Source organism: Chaetomium globosum, genomic scaffold (assembly GCF_000143365.1).
Source record: "Chaetomium globosum CBS 148.51 scaffold_5 genomic scaffold, whole genome shotgun sequence".
In the NCBI taxonomy this organism is placed as follows: domain Eukaryota; kingdom Fungi; phylum Ascomycota; class Sordariomycetes; order Sordariales; family Chaetomiaceae; genus Chaetomium; species Chaetomium globosum.
In genome coordinates, this window is record NT_165980.1 from 3,880,592 (window position 1) to 3,901,339 (window position 20,748).

The 20,748-nt window shown below is 56.0% G+C and overlaps 5 protein-coding genes across 5 annotated transcripts; 3 read left to right on the forward strand and 2 right to left on the reverse strand.

Annotated features, from left to right (window-relative positions):
• Positions 1 to 2,865: 2,865 nt before the first annotated feature.
• CHGG_08113 (uncharacterized protein) lies at positions 2,866 to 4,424 on the reverse strand (the record flags this gene model as incomplete). Its single annotated transcript, XM_001225768.1, has 5 exons — positions 2,866 to 3,118; positions 3,172 to 3,217; positions 3,579 to 3,914; positions 4,115 to 4,180; positions 4,397 to 4,424. The coding sequence occupies 5 exons, from the start codon at positions 4,422 to 4,424 to the stop codon at positions 2,866 to 2,868; spliced, it is 729 nt and encodes a 242-aa protein (XP_001225769.1).
• A 5,395-nt stretch (positions 4,425 to 9,819) lies between these two features.
• On the reverse strand, positions 9,820 to 10,703 carry CHGG_08114 (uncharacterized protein; the record flags this gene model as incomplete). The annotated part of the gene is made up of 3 exons (XM_001225769.1): positions 9,820 to 9,837; positions 10,025 to 10,044; positions 10,493 to 10,703. The coding sequence occupies 3 exons, from the start codon at positions 10,701 to 10,703 to the stop codon at positions 9,820 to 9,822; spliced, it is 249 nt and encodes an 82-aa protein (XP_001225770.1).
• An 848-nt stretch (positions 10,704 to 11,551) lies between these two features.
• Positions 11,552 to 11,940, forward strand: CHGG_08115 (uncharacterized protein; the record flags this gene model as incomplete). Its single annotated transcript, XM_001225770.1, has 2 exons — positions 11,552 to 11,709; positions 11,898 to 11,940. 2 exons carry the CDS (start codon positions 11,552 to 11,554, stop codon positions 11,938 to 11,940), a joined length of 201 nt encoding a protein of 66 aa, XP_001225771.1.
• Positions 11,941 to 14,070: 2,130 nt separating this feature from the next.
• Positions 14,071 to 15,878, forward strand: CHGG_08116 (uncharacterized protein; the record flags this gene model as incomplete). Its single annotated transcript, XM_001225771.1, has 5 exons — positions 14,071 to 14,095; positions 14,487 to 14,505; positions 14,742 to 14,888; positions 15,192 to 15,240; positions 15,294 to 15,878. 5 exons carry the CDS (start codon positions 14,071 to 14,073, stop codon positions 15,876 to 15,878), a joined length of 825 nt encoding a protein of 274 aa, XP_001225772.1.
• Positions 15,879 to 17,485: 1,607 nt separating this feature from the next.
• On the forward strand, positions 17,486 to 18,427 carry CHGG_08117 (uncharacterized protein; the record flags this gene model as incomplete). Its single annotated transcript, XM_001225772.1, has 1 exon — positions 17,486 to 18,427. The coding sequence occupies one exon, from the start codon at positions 17,486 to 17,488 to the stop codon at positions 18,425 to 18,427; it is 942 nt and encodes a 313-aa protein (XP_001225773.1).
• Between the last annotated feature and the right edge of the window lie 2,321 nt (positions 18,428 to 20,748).

The window sequence follows — 20,748 nt, forward strand, 5'->3', positions numbered from 1 at the left end:
TTTTTTCCTCCCCCGGTTCGTCGCTTTGGTTGGCCATTCCCAATAAAGGCGTGGGTGAGGGGAGAAAAGAAAACCACGTTTTTAAAGGGATTTCGGGTTTTGCATGGCCAAGACGCCCCCGGCTTTGGGTTTGGGGGGGGGGGGGCCGGCCCCCAGGGGGCCACCCCCCCGTCCAAGTGGGGCCCATTGGTTTTTTTTTTTTTTTGGGGGGGGGGGGGGGGGGGGGGTGATGATGGAATCCCACCACTGGTTCAAGATGTTTTAGTGCAGTTTATGCATCCTCAGGGATTGATGGGAGGGGGGCCCTGTTGTTGGCAGCAGCATGTCAGACTTGACTGCAGCAAGGCCCAGCAACTGGCAGATTGGTAACAGAAAAAGGATTGCTTGGTTTAGCTGCCGTTGGTGCATCGCGCTAGGTTGGGGTTGGGTTTGGTGTCGGTGGAATCTGGCTCGGTGTTGATGAAGCCCCGGCCCCATCTTCGCCCTCCTGAAACCCGGACACACACCAAACCACATGCCACACCACACCCCATCCGTCTGCCCAGCTCAGGGGCAGCCGTTCATGACCATGCAGCAAGTAGTTAGTGCAGTAGCAGAGCGAGGAGTGTAGTGTGGGGCAACAGGAAGAGCAGCAGCAGCAGCAGATGCAGCTCAGCATCACACGAGTTTTCACCCCTCCCCTCCCCACCACCCATCATTCCTCATCCATTCCCCATCCATCCATCCATCTCCCCATCTGCAACGTGTCAAGCTCGTCAAGTCGAAAGAAAAAGTCACCAGTGAGCCAAAACCCACCCACCACCCCCCAGAATCGGGTGACAGTTCCCCAAACAGGACAAGCCGAGCAGACCGATCAGGAAATGAGACGCTGCACGGCATGTCCGTCAGCCAAACACCGCTGTGTCAGGTCTGCCCGGATCGGGGCAAGTGGGCAGGCAAGAGTCCGCCCCGTCAACCAAGCAAGCAGGCTCTTTTCTTTGTTTCCCCACCGGCCGGCACGGCACCGGCAAGGGGAAAAAAAACACGAGTTAAAGTCGGGACTTGCAGCGCCGACTTTCCGGGGCGGGCGGGAGCCACAAACTGGGCTGGTGGCCGATCTTCTTGACATGGCATGACAGATTTGAACAACCCACCCCTGCCTGGGGGCTTCTTTTCTCGCTTGTTAGCGGGTAGGTGGCGTTTTGGGGGCCGCGAAGTCCAAGGCCGGATTTGGTGTGTGATACACACACAAGAGCCACACACACAGACGGCGACAGACAGAAAATCGCATGACTGCGCCGCACCGGCTCCCATCGCCTCCGGGCCGGTCCGCACATGTCTTTTCGGTTTCTGATTTCTGATATGTGATTAGATATCGCTTAACTTGACAGACTCGGCCTCTAATCAACCCCTGACGTCGCAACAACGCCGCCGCCACTGGTAAGAGCGAGCGATTTCCTTCCTTCTCTGCATGGATGTTGGCCGCGCGTTGATGATGCTGTTCTCGGCCCTGTTCTCGGCCCGTGTCGAGTGAGAGTGGTGCATGCGATGCGATGCGAGAGCAAAGCCAATCCGACTCCCTCCCACAAACGAGCCGAGCAGGGGCGTGCCGGCCCATGTTAGCGTCTCCCGGCCAAATCTTTTTCGGGGGTAGTTCTTATCCATCCTTCATGCGTGACCCTCACGAATAACTCGAGATTATTGGGGAGAGGTTTGAACAGCGAGGGAGGGAGCCGGCTTTGTTTGGTTGGGTGAGGGGTAAAACCCGCGTTCGCGTCTCGAGACTCGATGGTCTCGTCTCGCCTTGTCCCTGACTTTGTCTATCACGTTCGGTCCTCGTTGGGGTAAACCTCTCAGAATCCAATCGCAAACAAGTGAGACGAAAGAAGAAACCCGCCGGTTCTCGTGAGGCGCCGTTGATCTGCCCGTCTCGTGGAGCCTCAGCTTGGTTGCTGACGGTCTCTTCTTCCCTCCCAGCCACTCAGCGAGCCAACAAACGTCAGTCAACGCAGGAGCAGCATTCGCAACAGCTGTCCGAAGTCGTCGGAGGATCGCCCGCACACGATCTCACTCTGCTCCGCATTGGCGGGCGCCGATCCTCCCAGCATTCTCTTTCTCTCTCTGCCCCAGCAGGACCCTTCACACCCAGTCATTGCCCGCCTGGCAGGTCACGTCAGTTCCAACAGGTCCCACCATTCCAGCATTCCAACAGGGAGCCTCTCTGCACAGACGATCTTGGCCTCGTGCTTGACAGTGCCAAGCCCACACTGGGCGAAGAACAGGCGAGCGCCGAAGGTCGACGTTCCATGGTTCTCGAACATGGCGTGCGACTCAGCCTAAAATATTTCGGGCCACCATGACACCCACCATTGGCCATGTCCCTCGACGTGTGCCTGGATCGGTGCTGAGATTTACACTAGTGTCGTTTTTCCCTGGCTGAACCCTAACCCTTTCTGGAATTATCCCCTATCCTTGCTGCAGGTCAGCAAGGATCATGATGCGAACAGCCCCACGATTCTCCCCCCTCCCCTCACCCTAGCCTGCCCACCACTGTGTTTGCGGCAGGGGGGGTGGTATTCGTGTCATCCCAAAGTTACGGCGCCGTTACGAGCAGGCCTACCAGCGCCAGTTGGTGATGGTGGTGGTGGCGGCGGCGGTGATGGTGTGTGGATATTCCGGCAGGCAAGAGTTGACAGGGGATTTCGAGGCGACGAGAATGTCTCGTTTGCTGTGTCGCGCTTGACATGAGAATGGAAAAATCTCCGCCCCCCTCCGACCGTTGAGATTGATCGATGACCAGGAATAGCTTGAATGCACCCTCCTCCACGCTGTAGGAGAGGGGTCGGCCCGAGCAAAAAGCAACAAACAGCGGGCAAGCAGTTGGGCTTAACGAACTTGGCGAAGAATAGGCGTTGGTTCGTGGTGGCCGCTTCGATCCTCGTGCTTGACTCCCGCAGCCATGGCCGTGCGATCAACGAGAAGGGGCTGCCTGCCAACATCGTTGAGCCGTGCCGAGCAGTGCGGGCCATTGACAAATGAGAAACCTGGGCCGCCCTCCGAGCCGACCTCAAGTCCCGTGAGGCGCGGGCCGGGAGTGAGGAGGTGGACGCCCGGGAGTGAGGAGGTCAAGGCCCGGGAGCTGTGTCCAATGTAAGACATTCCTCCGTCTCCTTTCCACACGCGAATACGTACTGGTTGCCGTTCTGAGATCCTCGCCGTCTCTCGGAGCGGGGTCTTCCTGGGCTCTTTGTTTCCAGCAACTGTGCTAACTAGTTAGTTCCGTTGGACATGTGGGCTCTAACGAAGGGCACGATTAGCTCATGGCCGTTGGGATTTGGGACTTTTGTTTCATGGATCCATGGCGATTCCCCCCGCCGCGACCCCTGGACCCTTCCACCTCCGCTGGCTGGCTAGCGTCGCCTCGAGCGCAATGGCGGAACTTCTGGAAGCTTGGGTCAACTAACTAACGGGGATACCGTGTAGTTATGACGTGTGTTGGCAGCGCCGGTTTGGGTATGGACGGAAAAGAAGTACCGAACGATCGACAAACCTCTGGCGGTCAGAAGAATTCGAAGGCGACATCCCAATGTCTCACTTACGCCGACATCTGGAATGACAGCGCCCTTCTTGATCCATGGTGTTGGGAGGGGCCGTGGTCGACCGGTGAACCAGGGACAAGGCCCGCCAATCCCGGCACCCAACACCCCTGTCTAGAAAAGCGAATCCAGGCATTGGGCCGGAGCGGGCCCCGAACACGTGCGGAGCTCGCGGGCGACGCGACGCCGACTGAGGCTGAAATGTTCGTTCACCCCTCGATGCTTCAGTTGCTGGTGGTGGTTTGAGCTTCACTTCCAGAGAGCCTTTCTGGTGGCTGGGATCGAGGATGAGGCCATTGTTCGTCAGGGATGCATGTTTCTGATTCTGAACGAATACGGCTTAGCTGGGCTGTATGTCTCAGGTCGGTTAAGATACCTCATCAGTTTTGGTTTGCGAGCCTGTGAGACTGATGAGCTCCCAACGAACAAACGTCCTTACTAACTCATGTTAGTGTTGTTGTTCCGTTGCCAAGTTGAGCGAGCCATTCCCTCTCCAGATGGAAAGGAGTTATCCGATCAACGCTGTCTGGATAACTAACCAGCGGTCAACTCTGAGGCTGCCTTGATGTCTCGGCTTCCCCGTCCAAATCCATCGCGCAATGGACCTCGAAGGCGGTATTAGGATTGTGGTGTCCATGTCCTAGCATGTGCCGGGGATGTTGATGCGTTGATGTTGTTGTTGGCAATGGGCAATTACCCTCGGTATCGTGTTTTCCTGGAATCCCAGCTCCCGAATAGCCGTGTCCTCTCCACTTCTTCATCCGAAACACCAAGATCGATCGAGTTAATCGAAAGCTCTCCACAAGCGGATAATCACCAACCTGACAATATTGCATTTCCGGTCTGCATTGTGAGAGCGAACAGACGCCGTCAGGGGACCGTTCCGTAAATTCGGATATCATCCGATCAATATTCCGGGGAAATTTGCTAGCATCATGCTCACTTTGCGAGGGACTCTGCAGGCACAGCCTTTCCTCAGGCCCCCGGTGCTCCCGATGCCTCAGGGGACCTATTCGGAATTGCTTTTCGGACCCGAGGGGAGGTTAGGGATCCCTGGCCGCCTGTCATGAAGTTCGTTCAGCTCTCCTGATTCGTGTCCATCTTGTCGTCCGATGACGAGGGATCGAAAGTTTTCCAACAAGGGGGAAAGGCTTGCATCGACGGATCCTCGCAGCCGCTGATGTGCTTCTCGATGCTGCACGCAGCCAGTGGGCTGCACAGCCCGGAGCCCATCCGGACTGGGAGCATGCTTCTGTACATCCGAGTGGTTCTCGTAAGTCGACGTGGATTACACCAGCTTCCGCCGCCGTGTCTCCTCGTAGCTCGCAATCCGAGTTTGCCTAGTGTCCGAAGGGAGGCCATTTGGCTTCTGCACTTGTTGATTTTGCCGCACCTGGCTGCTGGAACCCGAGAATAAAGAACTCGCAATCAATGACTGATGCTCATCTGGGAGATTGACGAGCTGTATTCTGATATTGACTTGTTCCACCACATCGAGCTGAATGGGGAGGGGTTCCGGAGTGGAGAGTCAAGACAGCATCTGGCTTTTGTTCTGCAGGATCCCGAACGCGGCGGCTAGTTGCATTAACAACTTGATCCCCGGGGCTTGAGTGTATGTGCAATGCCAGCCATGGAGCTTTTTATCGGATCTACGCATATGCAGACAGCCTGGCTCGCGATGGCTTCGTCATGGAGCCTCGATTTCTTTCCCCGGACACCCGGGAAGCTCATGATGCCTACTGCCTTAGCCGGGACGATGAGGCCGAGACGACAGGTCCGAATCAGTTGATCTACCCGCAGCGCAAGCCAACCCATTCCGGGAATATCACCCACTGTCAGGGGCTCGGGCTGCTTGGGTCATCCCCATCGAAGGATTCTGCCAGGGATTTCAACTTGTTGCCGAGCTCTGCTGAACTGTCCAAGCTGACGAAACTGGGCAGGGCAGTGCGAGCAACAAACTGCAATGCCCAGATCATGCGGCCGCCCAGCTGCGTGGAGCGTACATACACAGTAAAATGAGAGTCTGTTGAGGTCGGGACATGAAGTCTGACCGCAACGAACTGTTGCAGGGGACGCGGCTCTCTAGGTTTGGGTGGTGCCTCTGCGTGCGCCTTGTGCTTGCGCTATGCTCCGATAGGACTGGGCAGGTTCTGGGCGTCTTTGTCCATTGGACTGACCAAAGGATCCTTCGTCGATGAAGCTGCACGATGTTGACGAAACCTGCGGAGCGGGTGTAACGAAACTGAAAGGGTACATGCAGATAGACAAGAGGGTCGCTGACACTGGCCCGTAAGATCCCTGCGTGGAGGAAGCCGGCTTACTTTTCCGGCTCTCAAAACTAGAGGGAGAGCAGATACCTCTACCAGCCGTGACGAAGCAATCCTTGACGGATGAGAGTTAGTTGAACGGCATGCCGCACTATTGCTGCAAAGGGAATCGTTTCGATCCCCACCTTCCTGGTTGGTTGGATTTGCGTTTGATTCCCACCTGAAGGAACTGCTGTTGGATCCCGTTTCGTGATTGACGACAGAATCGAGACTGGTGAAGGTGAGAGGAGGTTTGCCGTGACCGGCATGTGGGCCATTCAGTGCGATCGCGCGGTGGGAGGAAACCGGGATGGGCATCTCGAACCGGGCAATGGAGGATTTTCAGACAGGGACGGGCAGTTGTGTTCATGGGGTGATGAAGTGATCGATGCTGCAAATCCGCTTGTTCGGCAGTCGAGAGGACTCATGCATACCGAGTTGTTAACAATGGCATTATGCACCCCCCGGAGCCGATCCGTCTCCGCCGAGGCAGATTGACTCCCGTCGGTCGTTTGTGGAGAGTGGTCTCACCGGCAACAAATGACGGTCCCGGCAGGTTACGTTGGTTTGCGGGGACGAGATGGCCAGCAACCGTTGTGATCGGCTCGGCTGGCTTAGGACCACTCGGAATCCGGATGGCCAGGGCAATTGGGGGATGCGATCCGGAAAGGGCAGTTGTGCCTGCTCAAATTGGAACCCCTCAAAAGCCTTGCGCCTGCACGAGGTGCAGCGGCGACTGGCTTCTCGGCCGTTCCTGCATCCCGTGTCTCTCACCGGTCCCCCTTACTAATCCTGACTTACCGGGCCCTTCGAGTGGCCCCAAGCGGTCGCGGGTTGTTGGCTCCTTCCAGGTTTACTCACAATCCATGTCGGGGCCGTGACAGCAGGAAGGTGGGATATCCCAATCCTCGTACGGGGTTCTGGTCGCAGGGCTTAATTCGGAGAATACTAAGTAAGTGGGGATGGATTGCTGCGGCGTCGACGATCAATCGAGGACACCTCCATACCTACACAGCATGACGGCGTGGAATACTCCGCCCGTGGCGTCAGCCTCTGAAATGTCTGCTGGTGCCCCAGGTAGTAATTCATGTGACGCATGTGAAACTGGACAGTCAGTGTCTTGAAAGTGTCGTGGCGGGGGTCATCGTGAGCACGGGGGCTATGGTGTCGTCCACCCCGCCGTCTCACAGTCATGACGGCTGGGGTCCCGTCATGAAGGACCTCGGGGATCGTGACGGGTGGGTCATACATTTCATCTTGAGCGAAACCTCTGTTGCTAATGCAACCTGGCCCATTCCGTGGGCAATATACATCGTCATTGGCGAGTTAGCTAGCGCCATCATCACCATCTCGACCCGCCTTCGAAGTGGAGCGGAGGCCAGTGGGTTCTCGAGCCTCAGTGACGCAATCAAATCGGAGTTTTTGTGACCGAGAGCAGCACACCGCTTTCCGTCATCACTCAATTGCTACTGCGCAAGCCCATCGAGTGCCGGCAGCGAGGCGGTGTTCTGCCAGTGTGACCAGTTCTCAAACCTGAGAGGGGTTCCATGTTGGTGGTCTCCCGCACCACCCGGTCCGGCGCGGCTGGTGAGATCGGCCTCAGCATCTAGAATGGTGGGGCGTTCGGGGAAAGGCGCCGGGATCGACCCCCGGCAGCCGCTACCTAATTTGACAACCCGGTGCTCTTCTGTATTTCCTCCCGGCCTTCAAGCCTCACGCGGACATAACAAAGTAACTATAACCACCGCATCTTCGAAGCAGCCGCGCTACTTTTGTCAAGAAGCGAAAAAAAGAAAAGAAAAAAAGGTATGTCCTAGGCGAAATGGGTTCTGACCGCTTTCTACACAGTGGGGAGTCAACGAGTACGGTATGTATGTACACATCCCATAATAGCGTTAGCGAGTTTCGTTTCGTGCTCTGGCTTGCACGAGACGACCTGGGTAATCTTCGCATCCCATATTACCAACATGCTTCATGTAGTTGCAATATCAGCGGCAGGTTGTTGCAGGACACCATCCGGGAACATTGCCGAATTGGGAGGTATCCCACGAATCAAGGGGCGCGAGACATTGTGGCCCGTGAGAGAAAAGGGTCTGGCCGTCCGTGCGTTCAGCCTGGCCCGCGTCGATTCCGGCTTCCGGCGAGAGCAAGGTGATGACCCATCTCTTCGTAACCTGCGGGATTTACACACATGCATCACTGCCATCTGTCTCCCCTGCCTGGCTCATTCCTGGGCCTCAATCCCGAGGCCAGAGTTTGTCTTGACCGGGTTGGGTCACTGACAAGCGAGTGTCGTTGGAAGTGTCCTGAGCAGTGTTTCAACCGCACGCAGCCAGTGGGGAAAATCGGTGGTATGTATGTACCTGCATCTTGGAGGGGTTCGGAGTGGATTCGATGCACAACTTCCCAGGTCATTATGTAGTTATACTTGGATGTCGTGCTTAAGCCTGCAGCTCGTCTTGCGATGCACTTGTCCCTCTCGATATTCCGTTATTGGTGGTTTCTAGTTCCTGTAAAGTAGTTGCATCTGCTGTCATCTTCGGTACTGTGCTGCCGAACATCGAACTTGAGCCTTGGGTCTGCTTTTCACGGCGACTGCGCCTATTGGTTCGATGCACAGGACCATGAACGGCTGGTCCGTGTCCACCTCCCACGGACACCAGTTAATCCAGTAGGAGCTCTTGAGAATCGGAGAATCGGTTGCGGACCCCAGAAATGCCTGAAGGGAATAGGAAAGGATACCATCGTCACAGTGCCGTATACATACCTTGATACATGAGCGAGGTAAGCCCAATTAGCTAGAATCGTATCAGATATCCACGTCGCTTAGAGACGAGTGGCAGCGCTCGGACAGGACGTCGTTGAATTCAATGAGGGGCTGCGATCACGCAGAGAGGTGGGTGGGGTAGAATGTTTCTGTTTCGACCCCGTTTCAGATCAAGTGATGCAAACCACGACCATCCATTGGTTGCCGGGCCATGGTCTCGGAATCCGATTTGCGAAAGAATAGCTCTCCCACGTGGACCACGTTGTACCCCTGTAACGGTTGGGAAGGCTCCCCGTTCATTTTCATGTTCAGCTGCTGTTTGTCGACAAAGGGTGTTTATGTCCGACACTACTTGCAAGGGCATGATGTCGAGTGGCTTGGCCATGCTAACCTGGCAAGGCCGAGTCTGATGAAGCAAAGCGGCCGGGACTTCTGGTGGTCACAGACTTCAACGATCAGCGGATGAATGGAAGCTGAACTCGAGAAACAGAATGGCCAGCCATGGCAGGGTTGCAGAACTATTCAGAGACAATCGCGATGCGCGTAAGGGGCTCGATTCTGCCCACTTTGACGTGCCCAACGACAGAGCGAGCTACATTGAAAATAATATCGATATCGCATGGGTAGGTAGGCTTTGAGCGGTTCCTATGGCCTACTGAAACTAGTCGGTTGTCTGGTGTGCATCCCTGCAGTGAAGCGGCCCGCAGCCGGGCGGTGTTGGAAACCGCGAGCCTTTTTGTCGAGGGCCGAGTTGCGATAGGAAAAGAAAGAGAGGTCTGAGAGTCCAGATCGACTGCACAACATGGCCTTCTGTGGAGCCGAGTCGGGCTTAAAATGTGGGGGAAGGGGTTGGTTGGGTGGGGGCGGATGGGCAACCAGGGTTATTCGGTTTCTGTTTGCGGGTTGTGGCTGCTGCTTCCATGTACCTGTATCTCCCAAGTTTTCTTGTTGGCTTCGGTCAGGTTGTTCCATCACAGCCGCAATAGACCGAGCAGTGCATCGGAACGCTCGACTTCCAGCCCCTGACACTTTGCAGTTTACTACCTAAGGGCCAGTAGAATGGGAGCGGGATGAAAGAGACCTCGCAAATGTAACTGTCACGGCGGGATACCTCCCCACCGGAGCTCGGCGTGAAGATTGGCGGCGAGCGTTCTGCTCGGTGTGTCAGACATTAGCAATCTGGCGCGGCCTACAACGGACGAGCAAGATTCGTTCTCATGTGTTTAATCCAGTCAAACGGTTGACCCCGCCCGGCACCCTTTCCCGTGCCGGTTGTCTCCATACTACAGTGTGGTATGCCTCGCAGGAGGAGCACGAGGGGTCGGTTGTGCTACATACCTGCCAGAGCAGACACGGAATGCCACTGCCCAACGTACCAAAAGGAGATCTAGCCCGCCTAATTGAGCAAAGAAGATGCTCAAACCTACAAACTCCATCCAATGGCACCCAAGCCACCGACTGTGCTGTGCTGTTAAAGAGTCCTTTGAGTGGAGACTCTTTTCTGGCTTATCGGACCCACTTTTGCGCACGGAGAACTTGACCCTGGATTCGAAGTGCCCGAAAGTGGACCTTTGGCTTTGAGATAACGGTCGTCGTCGGTCTCCTCGAACGTGGAAACATTGAATCGTTTTGATTGTTGCATCCGACAAACAGATTACTTTTATTTCCCTTTTTATTTCTTTGATTATTCCTTTTTTACAACGTTGAAGGTTGGGCGCATGCTTACTGTTTCTTTTCCCGATGCCAGGTCATCCAGAGAATTCGGCATATTGTGGAGGTCATGCCTTCCGAGATGCACAGCACCCAAAAAGAGTTTACAACGTGGTTTTCTGAAAGCCACGTACGAGCCGTGTCTGCATTGGTTTTTCCCCACACGGAGCTGCCAGGCCTCTCGGTATCATCGCCGGGAAACGCAGCAACGGGCATCTCGACGTGGGTCCGCTGCCGGCCGCCGGAAGTACCCCAGATTTTGCAACCGTTGACGGCCGGGCTCCCATGAAAGCCCGCACAGACAACCTCAGAACTGCTAGACCTGAGGCGGGGTGTTGCTTGCATGTTTTCGGTTGAACCTCTTCGCGACACTTGCCATTCCCTGCCGCTCTATCATCATGTGGTCTTTTAGCAGCCAATCCACCGGCGATCGAATAACATACTCGACCAAAAAAGTGTTGATGGTTGAAGAACACGATGTCACGACGGCTTCCTAGCGGTTGCGCAAGTGGTCCGGCTAAGAAAACTCCGCTGAGACCGCTGTGAGCATCATGCACGCCTTCCCGCCCAACACTCGGACCAAGCTCATCTCGAGACAGACAAGCTGCGAGGCGTCTCTTTCCTGTTTCCAGTCCGATCAAGTCCAAAGCCGAGCCGTCCCGCAGCCCCCGGCTGCTTTTCGTTCCAATAGGGTAAAATTACCCCAGACTTTCATGCAAATCCTCATTCAGCCATCCGCAGTCACAACGGCGCCACACCAAGATTGGATGAACCACTCGCGGCAACATCCCGGTAACGTAACGCACTCCTCCCATCTGTCAAATCACCATCAAACCAGGGACGGGAGGGTCGCTCGATCTCCACGGTAAAGCTGAAGGGAATTGGGACGCTATTTGCCCGTTTCTGAAGCTGTGGTACGCATTTACTTTCATGTGAACACGACCGTGAAAGGCGACCGTCTGGTCCCCGTTCCAAGCGCTCGAATCTGGGGAATCCTTGTCGCCTGCCCACGACGGGGAGATGATAGCTGGCCATGGACTTTTCTTATCTCATCCTAGCCCACGAGGGTTGGGCCCGATGAGAATTACCATCTCTCGGAAACGGCGCTCTGCTCCCTGCTGTACGGCTTTACTAGGTAATAAATGGTCAAGTACTTTCCTAGCTCTTCTCCACCTTTTCCTCTTCTAAACTAGATGGCTCTTCTCCGGTGTTGCCTTCGAGTCCATCTCCATGACGATTTTCAGCACCCGACGTATTTTGTCGGTGGACGGGCGCTCGGAAAGACCCTGTTGATCTTCGTGGAGAACTGCAACCTCGATTACAACATCTGGCCCCTTCAAGTTTGTGTTTGGTACGTGGAATAAGAATAGCCAGAGGTGGAGAGCGCTGGGAGGCAACTCTTCGGTTCACGCCGTTGTCCAATTGCATGGCGAAGCTTGTCATAACGAACGATGGCCATTGGCGGTCTTCTTTTAGTCAGCCCACAAGCAAGGGGTCAAAAAGGAAGACATCCAAGTACAGAGTTCTAAATTATTGCAGCTGTTCGATTCATTTGTGGCGCTTTCCTTACCGCGCTGCATGATATCAATCTTGGCCTTTCTTCCTCACCGCCTGACCGTACGAGACTACGAGAAACCATCGAGAGCTGACACTCGGGTCGCTTTCTCCCTCTTCCCATGAGGTGGGGCGGGAAGATGTTGGATAATAGCCTAGCAAACATCCCCTTCAAACCATCCGCGGTATAGATTAGTATGAATGAGACAAACACCCCACAAGACATCTTCGGCTCTTTGGGTAACGTTATTAGAAACATCCGTGGCGTTATCGCTCGGCCGTGGCGGCACACGTATTCGCAGTCGGGGGGCTAATCTCGACACCCGTCTGTCTCAAAGTCTCCCGGTTGAAACACTGGGAAAATATGACGATCGGTATGAAGTCAATAAAACACGCGACGGAACGAAATGGCTGATGATCGAATGGCGGGAAGCAACTCGAACCTGGAAACAGCCAGATCAACCTAGCAAAAGCGGGATGCAAAGCGAAGGACCTATCCTGACTCGCTCCTGCTCCTGCCTCATCAGTGATCCCGCAAAACCTTTTGCAGCGCCACGCCTGCTCTTTCCCGCTGGTCTTGCGCCCGATTATTGAGAAATATTTTCGCCTTTCCCGAAGTTGATACTTGCGTGTTCTTTTTTTTTTTTTTTTTTTTTTTCCCCGAGCCGTCTGCCGAATTGGCTACAGATGGTTGGGTTTTGCGGCCGCGGAAAGGGACCCCACCAGCATCATCCCCTGAATCTCACAAATCACCGATCATCAAAGTCATCGGCCTTTTCAGAACCTGTTCAGCATGACGCAGCTGTGGGTGCGCCCACTGCCCGCTTCTCGGTTCAAGGAGGCCGCGGCGGCAGTTTGGTAACACGAGAAAATCCAGTCTTTCGGTCGCCGGAGTGGCCACGGATAGGCGACTGGTCCTTGCATTAGAAAGCCACAACATCACGTTGTCTTACTGCAGTAACAACCTCCGATGGGCCGCCAGCGACCATGGCGGCGGAGCGATTTATGAGACATTGTGTGGCCTGAAATCAGAGACACACGGCGGAGGTGGTCGCGGCTGAACATCGCATTCGCAGGCTTTTTTCCCTTCTGCCTCCTTCATCCCGACTGGCGGCGGCAATTGGACGCTGTTGGGGGTACAGTACCTGAGAAGAAAGAAACCTCATATTCTGATGGCGGGTCCGGTTGGTCACGACGGTGTTGCACCGTCACATCATCCCTTGCCTCTTGCTCTGCTCGCATCACTAGTGGACGTGGGCCGATGCAACAGGCGAAATCACGCCCTCATGACCGCAAGAAGTCGCATCTTGCTGTTGTCGTCCTCGTTCTCAAGGGGGCCCGCTCGATCTGGTGCTGCGCGAGGTATCACCCACCTCTACGATCCCCCGCCTGCGACGACACTAATAATACCGAGCAGTGCAGTGGGACATGGAACGGGAAGTCATCCACCAAGCCAGAAGGAGAAGACTGGTGTAACGTCCTCGAGGACCTGATACTTCGGAATGGGTTTGCCGGCAGGATCGGAGAGATGCCGGCCTCGCACAATGGATCTGTTTCCGCCTTTCGAACCAAAGCAGTCTCTGTCCTGTCCTGTCCTCCTCCACTGTCCGTTCTGGACGTTTTGGCGTCGGGACAATGGGGAATGCGCAATCTCTCTCCGCCTCAAAGCGTGTATCGCTTCCAACCTCCGAACAAGGTATCGTTGTTTTCGCTCCTTTTCCCACGGGCATCTATCGCGCCGTCTCCGATCTTTCCGTTCTATTTAACTTGGCAAGGCAGGGGGAGGTAGCTGTCGCGGTCTCACCCCTTGCGCCTCGCTTCCACTCCTGGTGCTTGCAAGGAGCGATTCACCCTTGCAGCACGCCCCGGACACCGGGCGGGGCTGCGACGCTTCTCAACAGGGTCGTCCCTTGAGAGGAGCTCCTTCCACATCCCGGTCGGTACCTGGGGTACAGACGACAAGGGTCTGCGTGCAAGTGCCATCGAGAGTCCGTGCGAGAATCCCTGCAACGAATGAGATACGCAACCAGATTTCGATGGGCCCCACTCGGCCGGGTGGAGGCGGGGAAAAGCCCACCCTGTGAAGCAGCTGTCCCATTCGCCAATGGGGTAGCAGCCCGCGGAGGATGAGCCGTGTGTGCTTCTCACTCCTTCCCGCATGTCTCGCACTTGCCTTCAGGGCTGTAAGTGGTGCTGTGGCTGCAGGAGCGCACCACTGGGAGGGACAAACCCGTCCCCCTCCCGTCCCTTTTTGGCGGTCCTGGGGCTGCCACCTCGTCTGCGAGTTCCAGAGCTGCCTCGTTTTGTAAACTCGAACTGCACAGCAAGCCACGCCCGCCAGCCGTCCCGTTTCCCATTGCCCACCCTAGTTCATCTATGTCCTTTGTATAGCCACAACCTCACGTTTCTGAGCCCGTCCCTCGAGCGGGAAGGGCGGTCATAATGTCTGATACTATGACCGGCATAGAAACGTGCTGTCACCATCATCCACGGTTTGGGGGAGGGGAGACGTCACCCCACGAGCATGAAGGTTCGACAAGCTGCCCTCTAGTGCTAACTAATGTCGAATTGAAGCGGGGACTCAACGGCGTCAGTGAGTAAAAATGATGGAAGCGAGGTTTGCTGGAGATGACCGAAAGTCTCTTTTTCTCTCCCTCCTGTACCGGAGGAAATCGCCGCTAGCTGCATCGGCTGTTGTAGGGCATGCCGACCTGAAGGAAATCAGCCAGACCTTTCCTGTTCCTCACCTTCCGGCCCTCCTCCCGTCAATCGTGGCGCCGGCTACTACCTCTTTGAGGAAAGCTCGGGGAAAACTGAAAAAAATAATAGGAAGAGCGACTGCGACCAGGGCCTCCTGCGAAGAGAAGACGCCAGCTTCCATCAGCCGGCCGGGGTGCTCCCCCCCCCAACGGCGACCCCTGTTCTTGGCTGGTCCATGGCACCCGGCCCACGTCCTTCGTTTAAGACTTCTCCAAGGTACGAAATACGTTACGGACAAGTACTTGTAGCCTCCTCCTCGAGCTTCTCGCCCTGGCACCGGCATCAATACTAACCCGAACGGCACTGCCGTTGCTAATGCTACCATCACCGTCTCGCGGCTCGAGAGCTTCCAAAACTAGCGCATCGGGACTGGAGAACTGGCTTTCGCCGGCACTGTACCGTACACACGTTAGCTCAAATCAAGACGAGCTGCACCTGCACGTCGGGGTCGTGGTAAACGTGGGGCTCTTTGCATCAGCCGCCTCCCTGCTGTTCTTCCGACACACACATACCACACAGGGGATATCGAGCAGCTCATCCCTTCTTAATCCTAATTCTCTTTCTGCCCGTGCGTCAGTTTAGTCTTCGTGGGCATATTCTTGCCAACACGGAAACACGCAGCGGCTCGATCCACAAGACGGTCATCGCAGCTTGTTCGGGCTTGTTAATCGAGATCCCCTAAGCGTCGTCTCCGTCAACGATATCTTTCGGCCAGACACAGCTGGTGCTCGGGGCACCCGTTCCACCTGCACATATCCGGACTACCAACGCGCTGCAACGAGGAAGGGGACAACGACACTGCTCGGGGTTGCAGTGCTGCAGTCTGGAGAACCCATCATCAGTGCGGCAGCGAGAGCCCAGACCATCGAGCCGTCTCCCCTCGATCCATCACCACCCGCCGTCGCACCCGCTCTCGTTTTCACCCCTCTTCCCCACACCGCACACCGGGCGACTAGCCGAGCCTGGAACACGCCCCCGCGGTATAGCGACCCCGTCCATACAACATCGTCGGCGTCACTGGGCTCTCTAATCCCTGCGCCCACGAGAACCGGTGGCGAGCATATCTGTGATAGTTATATCGCCTGGCTCCGCCCTCACCCGCCTCCTCATCCCCATATCGTTTATGAATTTGTACATAATCGCGCCCACCACACCCCCGCACCCCCAATCGCTTCTCGCAACTCCAAGACCTGTACTCCAGGTTGAGTTTGACTTTTGTAGTCATTGAGAAGCGAAATTTGTTGTTGCTAGACCAGGACGACAACTTCGGCATCCGGCCATCGGCTCTCCCGGTCAATATCGGTTCCTGCGTTCCCGCAAGAAGCAACGATAACGATAACGTCAGCTCCGGCGGGAAGCACAAGAAGCTGTTTCCCCTTGCCGGCAGGGACCCGACGGTCCACCACTCGCGGGGTCTACAGAGTAGACCAATTTGCTTTTGTTTTGCACTCGCAATTGCAAAAGGACCCAGTGCAAGACGTTGAACGAGTCGCCGCGTTTTGGACCAGATCCTGGTGACAAGGAGACCTGACCTGACCGACGAAATCCCCGGAGGCGAGAGAGATCAAAGTGGAGTGCTCCCCCAGGTGGTCTTAGACAACCCAGACAACCCAGACAACCCGGACAGCCTGGACGCTTGGTTCGGCACCGTCGCGACACACCAGGACAGGTGAAGAAGCCAAACCCTGTTCAGACAGGGCAGGGCAGGGCGTCTTTTCGTGGACTTCCAGCCCGCCGGACGAGCTCCACTGCCAAACCGCATGAGTAAAGCCAGGTACGAAAATACATCATTCCATTATTCCATTGCCGTCGGGCATTCTAGCCTCACCCCCACCCCACCACCCCAGGGCCTGGGACCAGGCCTGTCCATGGCCCGCTTCCCTAGCACCCCCCCCTCCCGGCCCTCGACCCTCGCACTGCTGCATCTTTAAGTCAAGACACCCGCCTCCGGGCCCCCCTCCTTGTCACCATTTGACATTATTATCACGAGCCGTTTTGATGTATCGTCATTCGCATCATTGGTGAATCTTTGGAGGCGCCGTTTGTTAAGGTTCGCAAGCGTAGAACCATCCGACCCCAGGCCCCTGTTTGTCTCTTGGGTTCAAAGCTTCACCAGCGTGCGCACTTAAAACGTCTGCCACCCTTCCCTCATTGCGATTTCTCTCCATTGCGATGCTCCAACACCAGACCTTGTCTTTTTTTTCTCCAAATGAGCGGTTGTCTAACAATGAAATCAGAACCTTCAGATTCGCTAGAAATGGAAGTCCTAGAGCTCGTGGATAATGAACCGACAGCTCGCGCCTTCAGGTGCGACTGGAAAGCCTGTGGTAAGGTGCGTACTCGCGCCTCTGGGCCGATCACTCCCTGCTCCCCATGACTCCGCCGGGTAGCTGACCTATTCTCGCTAGGGTTTTAATCGCAAATCCGATCTCCAGAGGCATTACCGAATACACACAAACGATCGGCCGTACAGGTGCTACTTTGACGGCTGTGGCAAGGGCTTCATCCAACGAAGCGCCCTGACTGTACACACCCGGACACACACTGGGGAAAAGCCTCACGCCTGCAGCCACGTGGGATGCGGGAAGCGGTTTTCAGATGTATGCCATGCCCTCGCTCCGTCGCCTCCCCGCCGTACTGACTTCAGTACAGTCTTCAAGTCTGGCGAGACACCGAAGGATACATACGGGTAAACGGCCATACACATGTAACCATAAGGGGTGTACAAAAAGGTGAGTCTTGCTGCTCCTTGAGAAGTCGAGCTTGGCACTAACCGAAGCGCGGCCATGAGCAGCTTTTGTAGAAAAACGACCATGGTAAAACATTGGAAGCGAACCCACAATAACCACGGCCCACCGCCCAGCGGACTAGAAGACTCAGCTTCCGAGGATGGCAGCCCACCTCCAACACCCGATAGCCAGACCGGCGGGATGCCGTGGTCGACTGACCCTCACACGCTGTCGGGCCACCCGAGCCACCCAGGCCATCCCGGCCAACTCCAACGAGCACCTTCATATGCCGACTTTGGCCCGCACATGACCAACTATAGCATGCACCAGCAGTATCCGCCGCATAGCTTATCACCCAGCACCATGGCTAACTACCATGGCGTTCCCGCCATGACCCAACCACCACCCCTTGACGGCGCCCACGACCTCCCCCCATCACAACAACACGCCGGCATGCACATGGCCCAGCAAACGCCGAGGATACCGGTCGGCTTCTTCATCCCGGACCATAACAATCCGGGGGTAGCGACCATGAACACGCTCGAGAGCCCGGGCGCTTATACCGTAGTAGGGGGGAGGACGCCGCCAACGACGCAGGGCTTTTATGCGCAGATCCCGCGCGGTCAGCTGCAGCAACAACAACAGTTGCACCAACAGCAACAACTGCAAGAACAGCAACTGCGACAGCAACAGGAGCAACAACTGCGGCAGCAACAGGAGCAACAGTTGCGGCAGCAGCAAGAACAACAGTTGCGGCAGCAGCAGGAACAACAGTTGCGGCAGCAGCAAGAACAACGACTGCGCCATCAACAAGAGCAGCAGCAGCAGCAGTGGCACGACAGCGGGCAATATCAGTCCCCCGTGTCGGTGCCCATGCCTGTGCCCGTCCCCGAGGTGGCCAGCATCGGCTCCATGCCCGTGTTCGGGTCGGTCGTCGGCGGGTTCAACCCGTGGGACGCGCCCAAGCTCGAGTTCGAGAACGACCCCACCATGCAGATGCCCAGTGCTAGGATCGATACCATGTGAGGAAGGGAGTATATATATACCCTGTGAGGCACGGGTCGGTGGGTGATGGGGGAGGGGGAAGCCTTAAAAAGGGTAAAGGAAAGGAAACAAAAATAAAGAGAGATGAATACATGAGAAAAAAAGGGTTGCAAAATCGGTTTAAAGCGGACGGGAGGAACGGAACGAAACGGAACGGGAGCGGGTGGGCCGCCGATCTGGCTAGCTCTGACGATCAGGGTGACGACGACGGAGGCGGGATCATCGAGGCAGTCGTTGATCGGAGGAGCCGGGCCCCTATCGGGGCGACGTCACGCCATGGCGGTGGAGTCTAGTAGATTCGTTCGGTCGGTCGGGGTGGGGTGGAATGGGATAGGTCCGGTTTGGTCCGCTTCGGTCCGCTTCGGTTGGGTTTCGGGGCGTGTTTCGGTCGGTCGGCCGGCGGCCGGGTTCCTGTCTGTCCTGTCTGTCCTGCCTGTCCTGCTGCTCTGCTGCTCTGCCGTGTTTTGGCCGCGAGAGATGCATGCTCTGCGGCGATTTCCCCCTTTTTTGGTTTCTTCGTTTCTTGGTCGCCATGTCATGTGGTGTCTGTCTGATGTTGGGTTGATGGCTTTGCTGGCTTTGCTGGTTGGTCTCTTTTTTGTTTCTTGGCTAAGGGTTGGGGCGCGGCGGTCTGCTTTTTTTACGCTCCCTTTTTTTCTACCCCTTCTTTTTTTGGATGGATGGAGGGATGGGATGGATGGGTTTTTTTTTGTTGTAGGTTCTTCTGGCTGGCTGTATTTGTAGTCTTCTCTCTCGCATACCCCCCCACCCATAGCGGGTATCATTGACGCATGGGTAGTTTTGTTAATGAATATTGGTACTAAATTCTGGGCTGAGGGTGGGTGCCGTGAGTTGTGAAAATGGTGATGGTGAGGTTGGTGAGCGCTGGGTTGCGTGTGGTGCTGGGGAGGGTTGTCCACTGGAGGTTGTTCGCTGGGGGGGATTGTCCCGCTGAGGAGGTTGTCCATGTTGAAGCTTCCCAGGTTGAAGGTTAACCACTGTTGAAGGTTGCCCATGTTGAAGGGTGCCCATCCAAGTCCGAGCTGGGTCGAGACACCTGGCTCGGGGTCGCGTGAGGGGAGAGAAAGCCGGCTCTTCAACCAAATTGCGAGTGAGTACGAGCAGTGTGCTGCTGTGTTCCCCGAGCGGGAGGGGCGCACTGAAACATCTGTCCAACGGTATCTCGTGCCCTCGTGGCTATGGTTGTGTCTCGTCGTGTATCTCGACACGTGGTGCGAGGGCGGGGGAAGTTGCCAGACTCGGTAGGACGTCCATAGAGAGAGAGAGAGAGAAGAGAGGAGGGCGCACGAGGGAGAGGAGGAGAGCAGGATGAAAACGGCGAGGAGAATAGGCAAGCGGTGGGCTCGGGTCCATGATGTTTTCGTGACCTGCCGGCGGGATTTGCGGACGGCATGGCCTTTGCACTACCACCGCAGGGCTTGGACTCGCTGGCCGCCACCCACTCTATCAGGTTGGATGCATGTGCATAGACGCGGCCGGAGCGTGTAAGTGCGCCGCAGTACTGCCTTTTTAGCCGAGGGAGCCGAGGTGGTTTGAAGCTGTGAGGGTTGCTGGGTGGGTGCAAGCGATGGGCATGTATGTGCCTCGTCAGTGAGTTGGTGGTGAGACGTGAGAGTGAGTGAGAGGTGAGAGGTGAAAGGGAGCGAGTCGGAAGAAGGACCAGGCTCCTCGGTCAACCGAGGGAGGCTCGGGGGTCATGCCATGAAGATAAAGTGGCCTGCTCTGCTTTGCCTCGACTGTGCCTCGGTCACTCCGTAGCCGCCGTCCATGACGCTTCCTGTGGGCACGACGCCGTCATATCCCTTCTTGTAAAAGCGGCTGGGCGGCGGCGCTGATGCATGGCCGGGCCAATGACCTGGCGCAATAACACTCAGCGAGAGTTGCCGTACTTCGTACCGCATCGAGCACTCCGGCTCAATGGGCAAGCCGCGTACACAGACGCGGATGTAACGGTGGATCAGGGAGTTCGCTTGGGACAGGCGTCTCTTCCCGTGCTTAGTCTGTTTGGTTTGCTTGGTTCCGGAATTCTTTTTGTTCTGGAAGAACTCTGGCGCGCGCTTGGTCCGAGACGGAACCAATATTGGGTAATTGGGTGATGGTTTATGGAAGGCTGCTGTGGGCGGTGTTTACACAGTAGGGAGAAAAGACAGCTGGCATGTTGGTTGAGATGAGAGAGGAAAAGAGGGAGGGATGCCGAGAGAAGTCGAGGAAGAGTGAGAGAGGGTGAGGACAAGCGGCAATTCTCATGATATGGCGAGTTCTTCCAACAAAAAGCCAACACA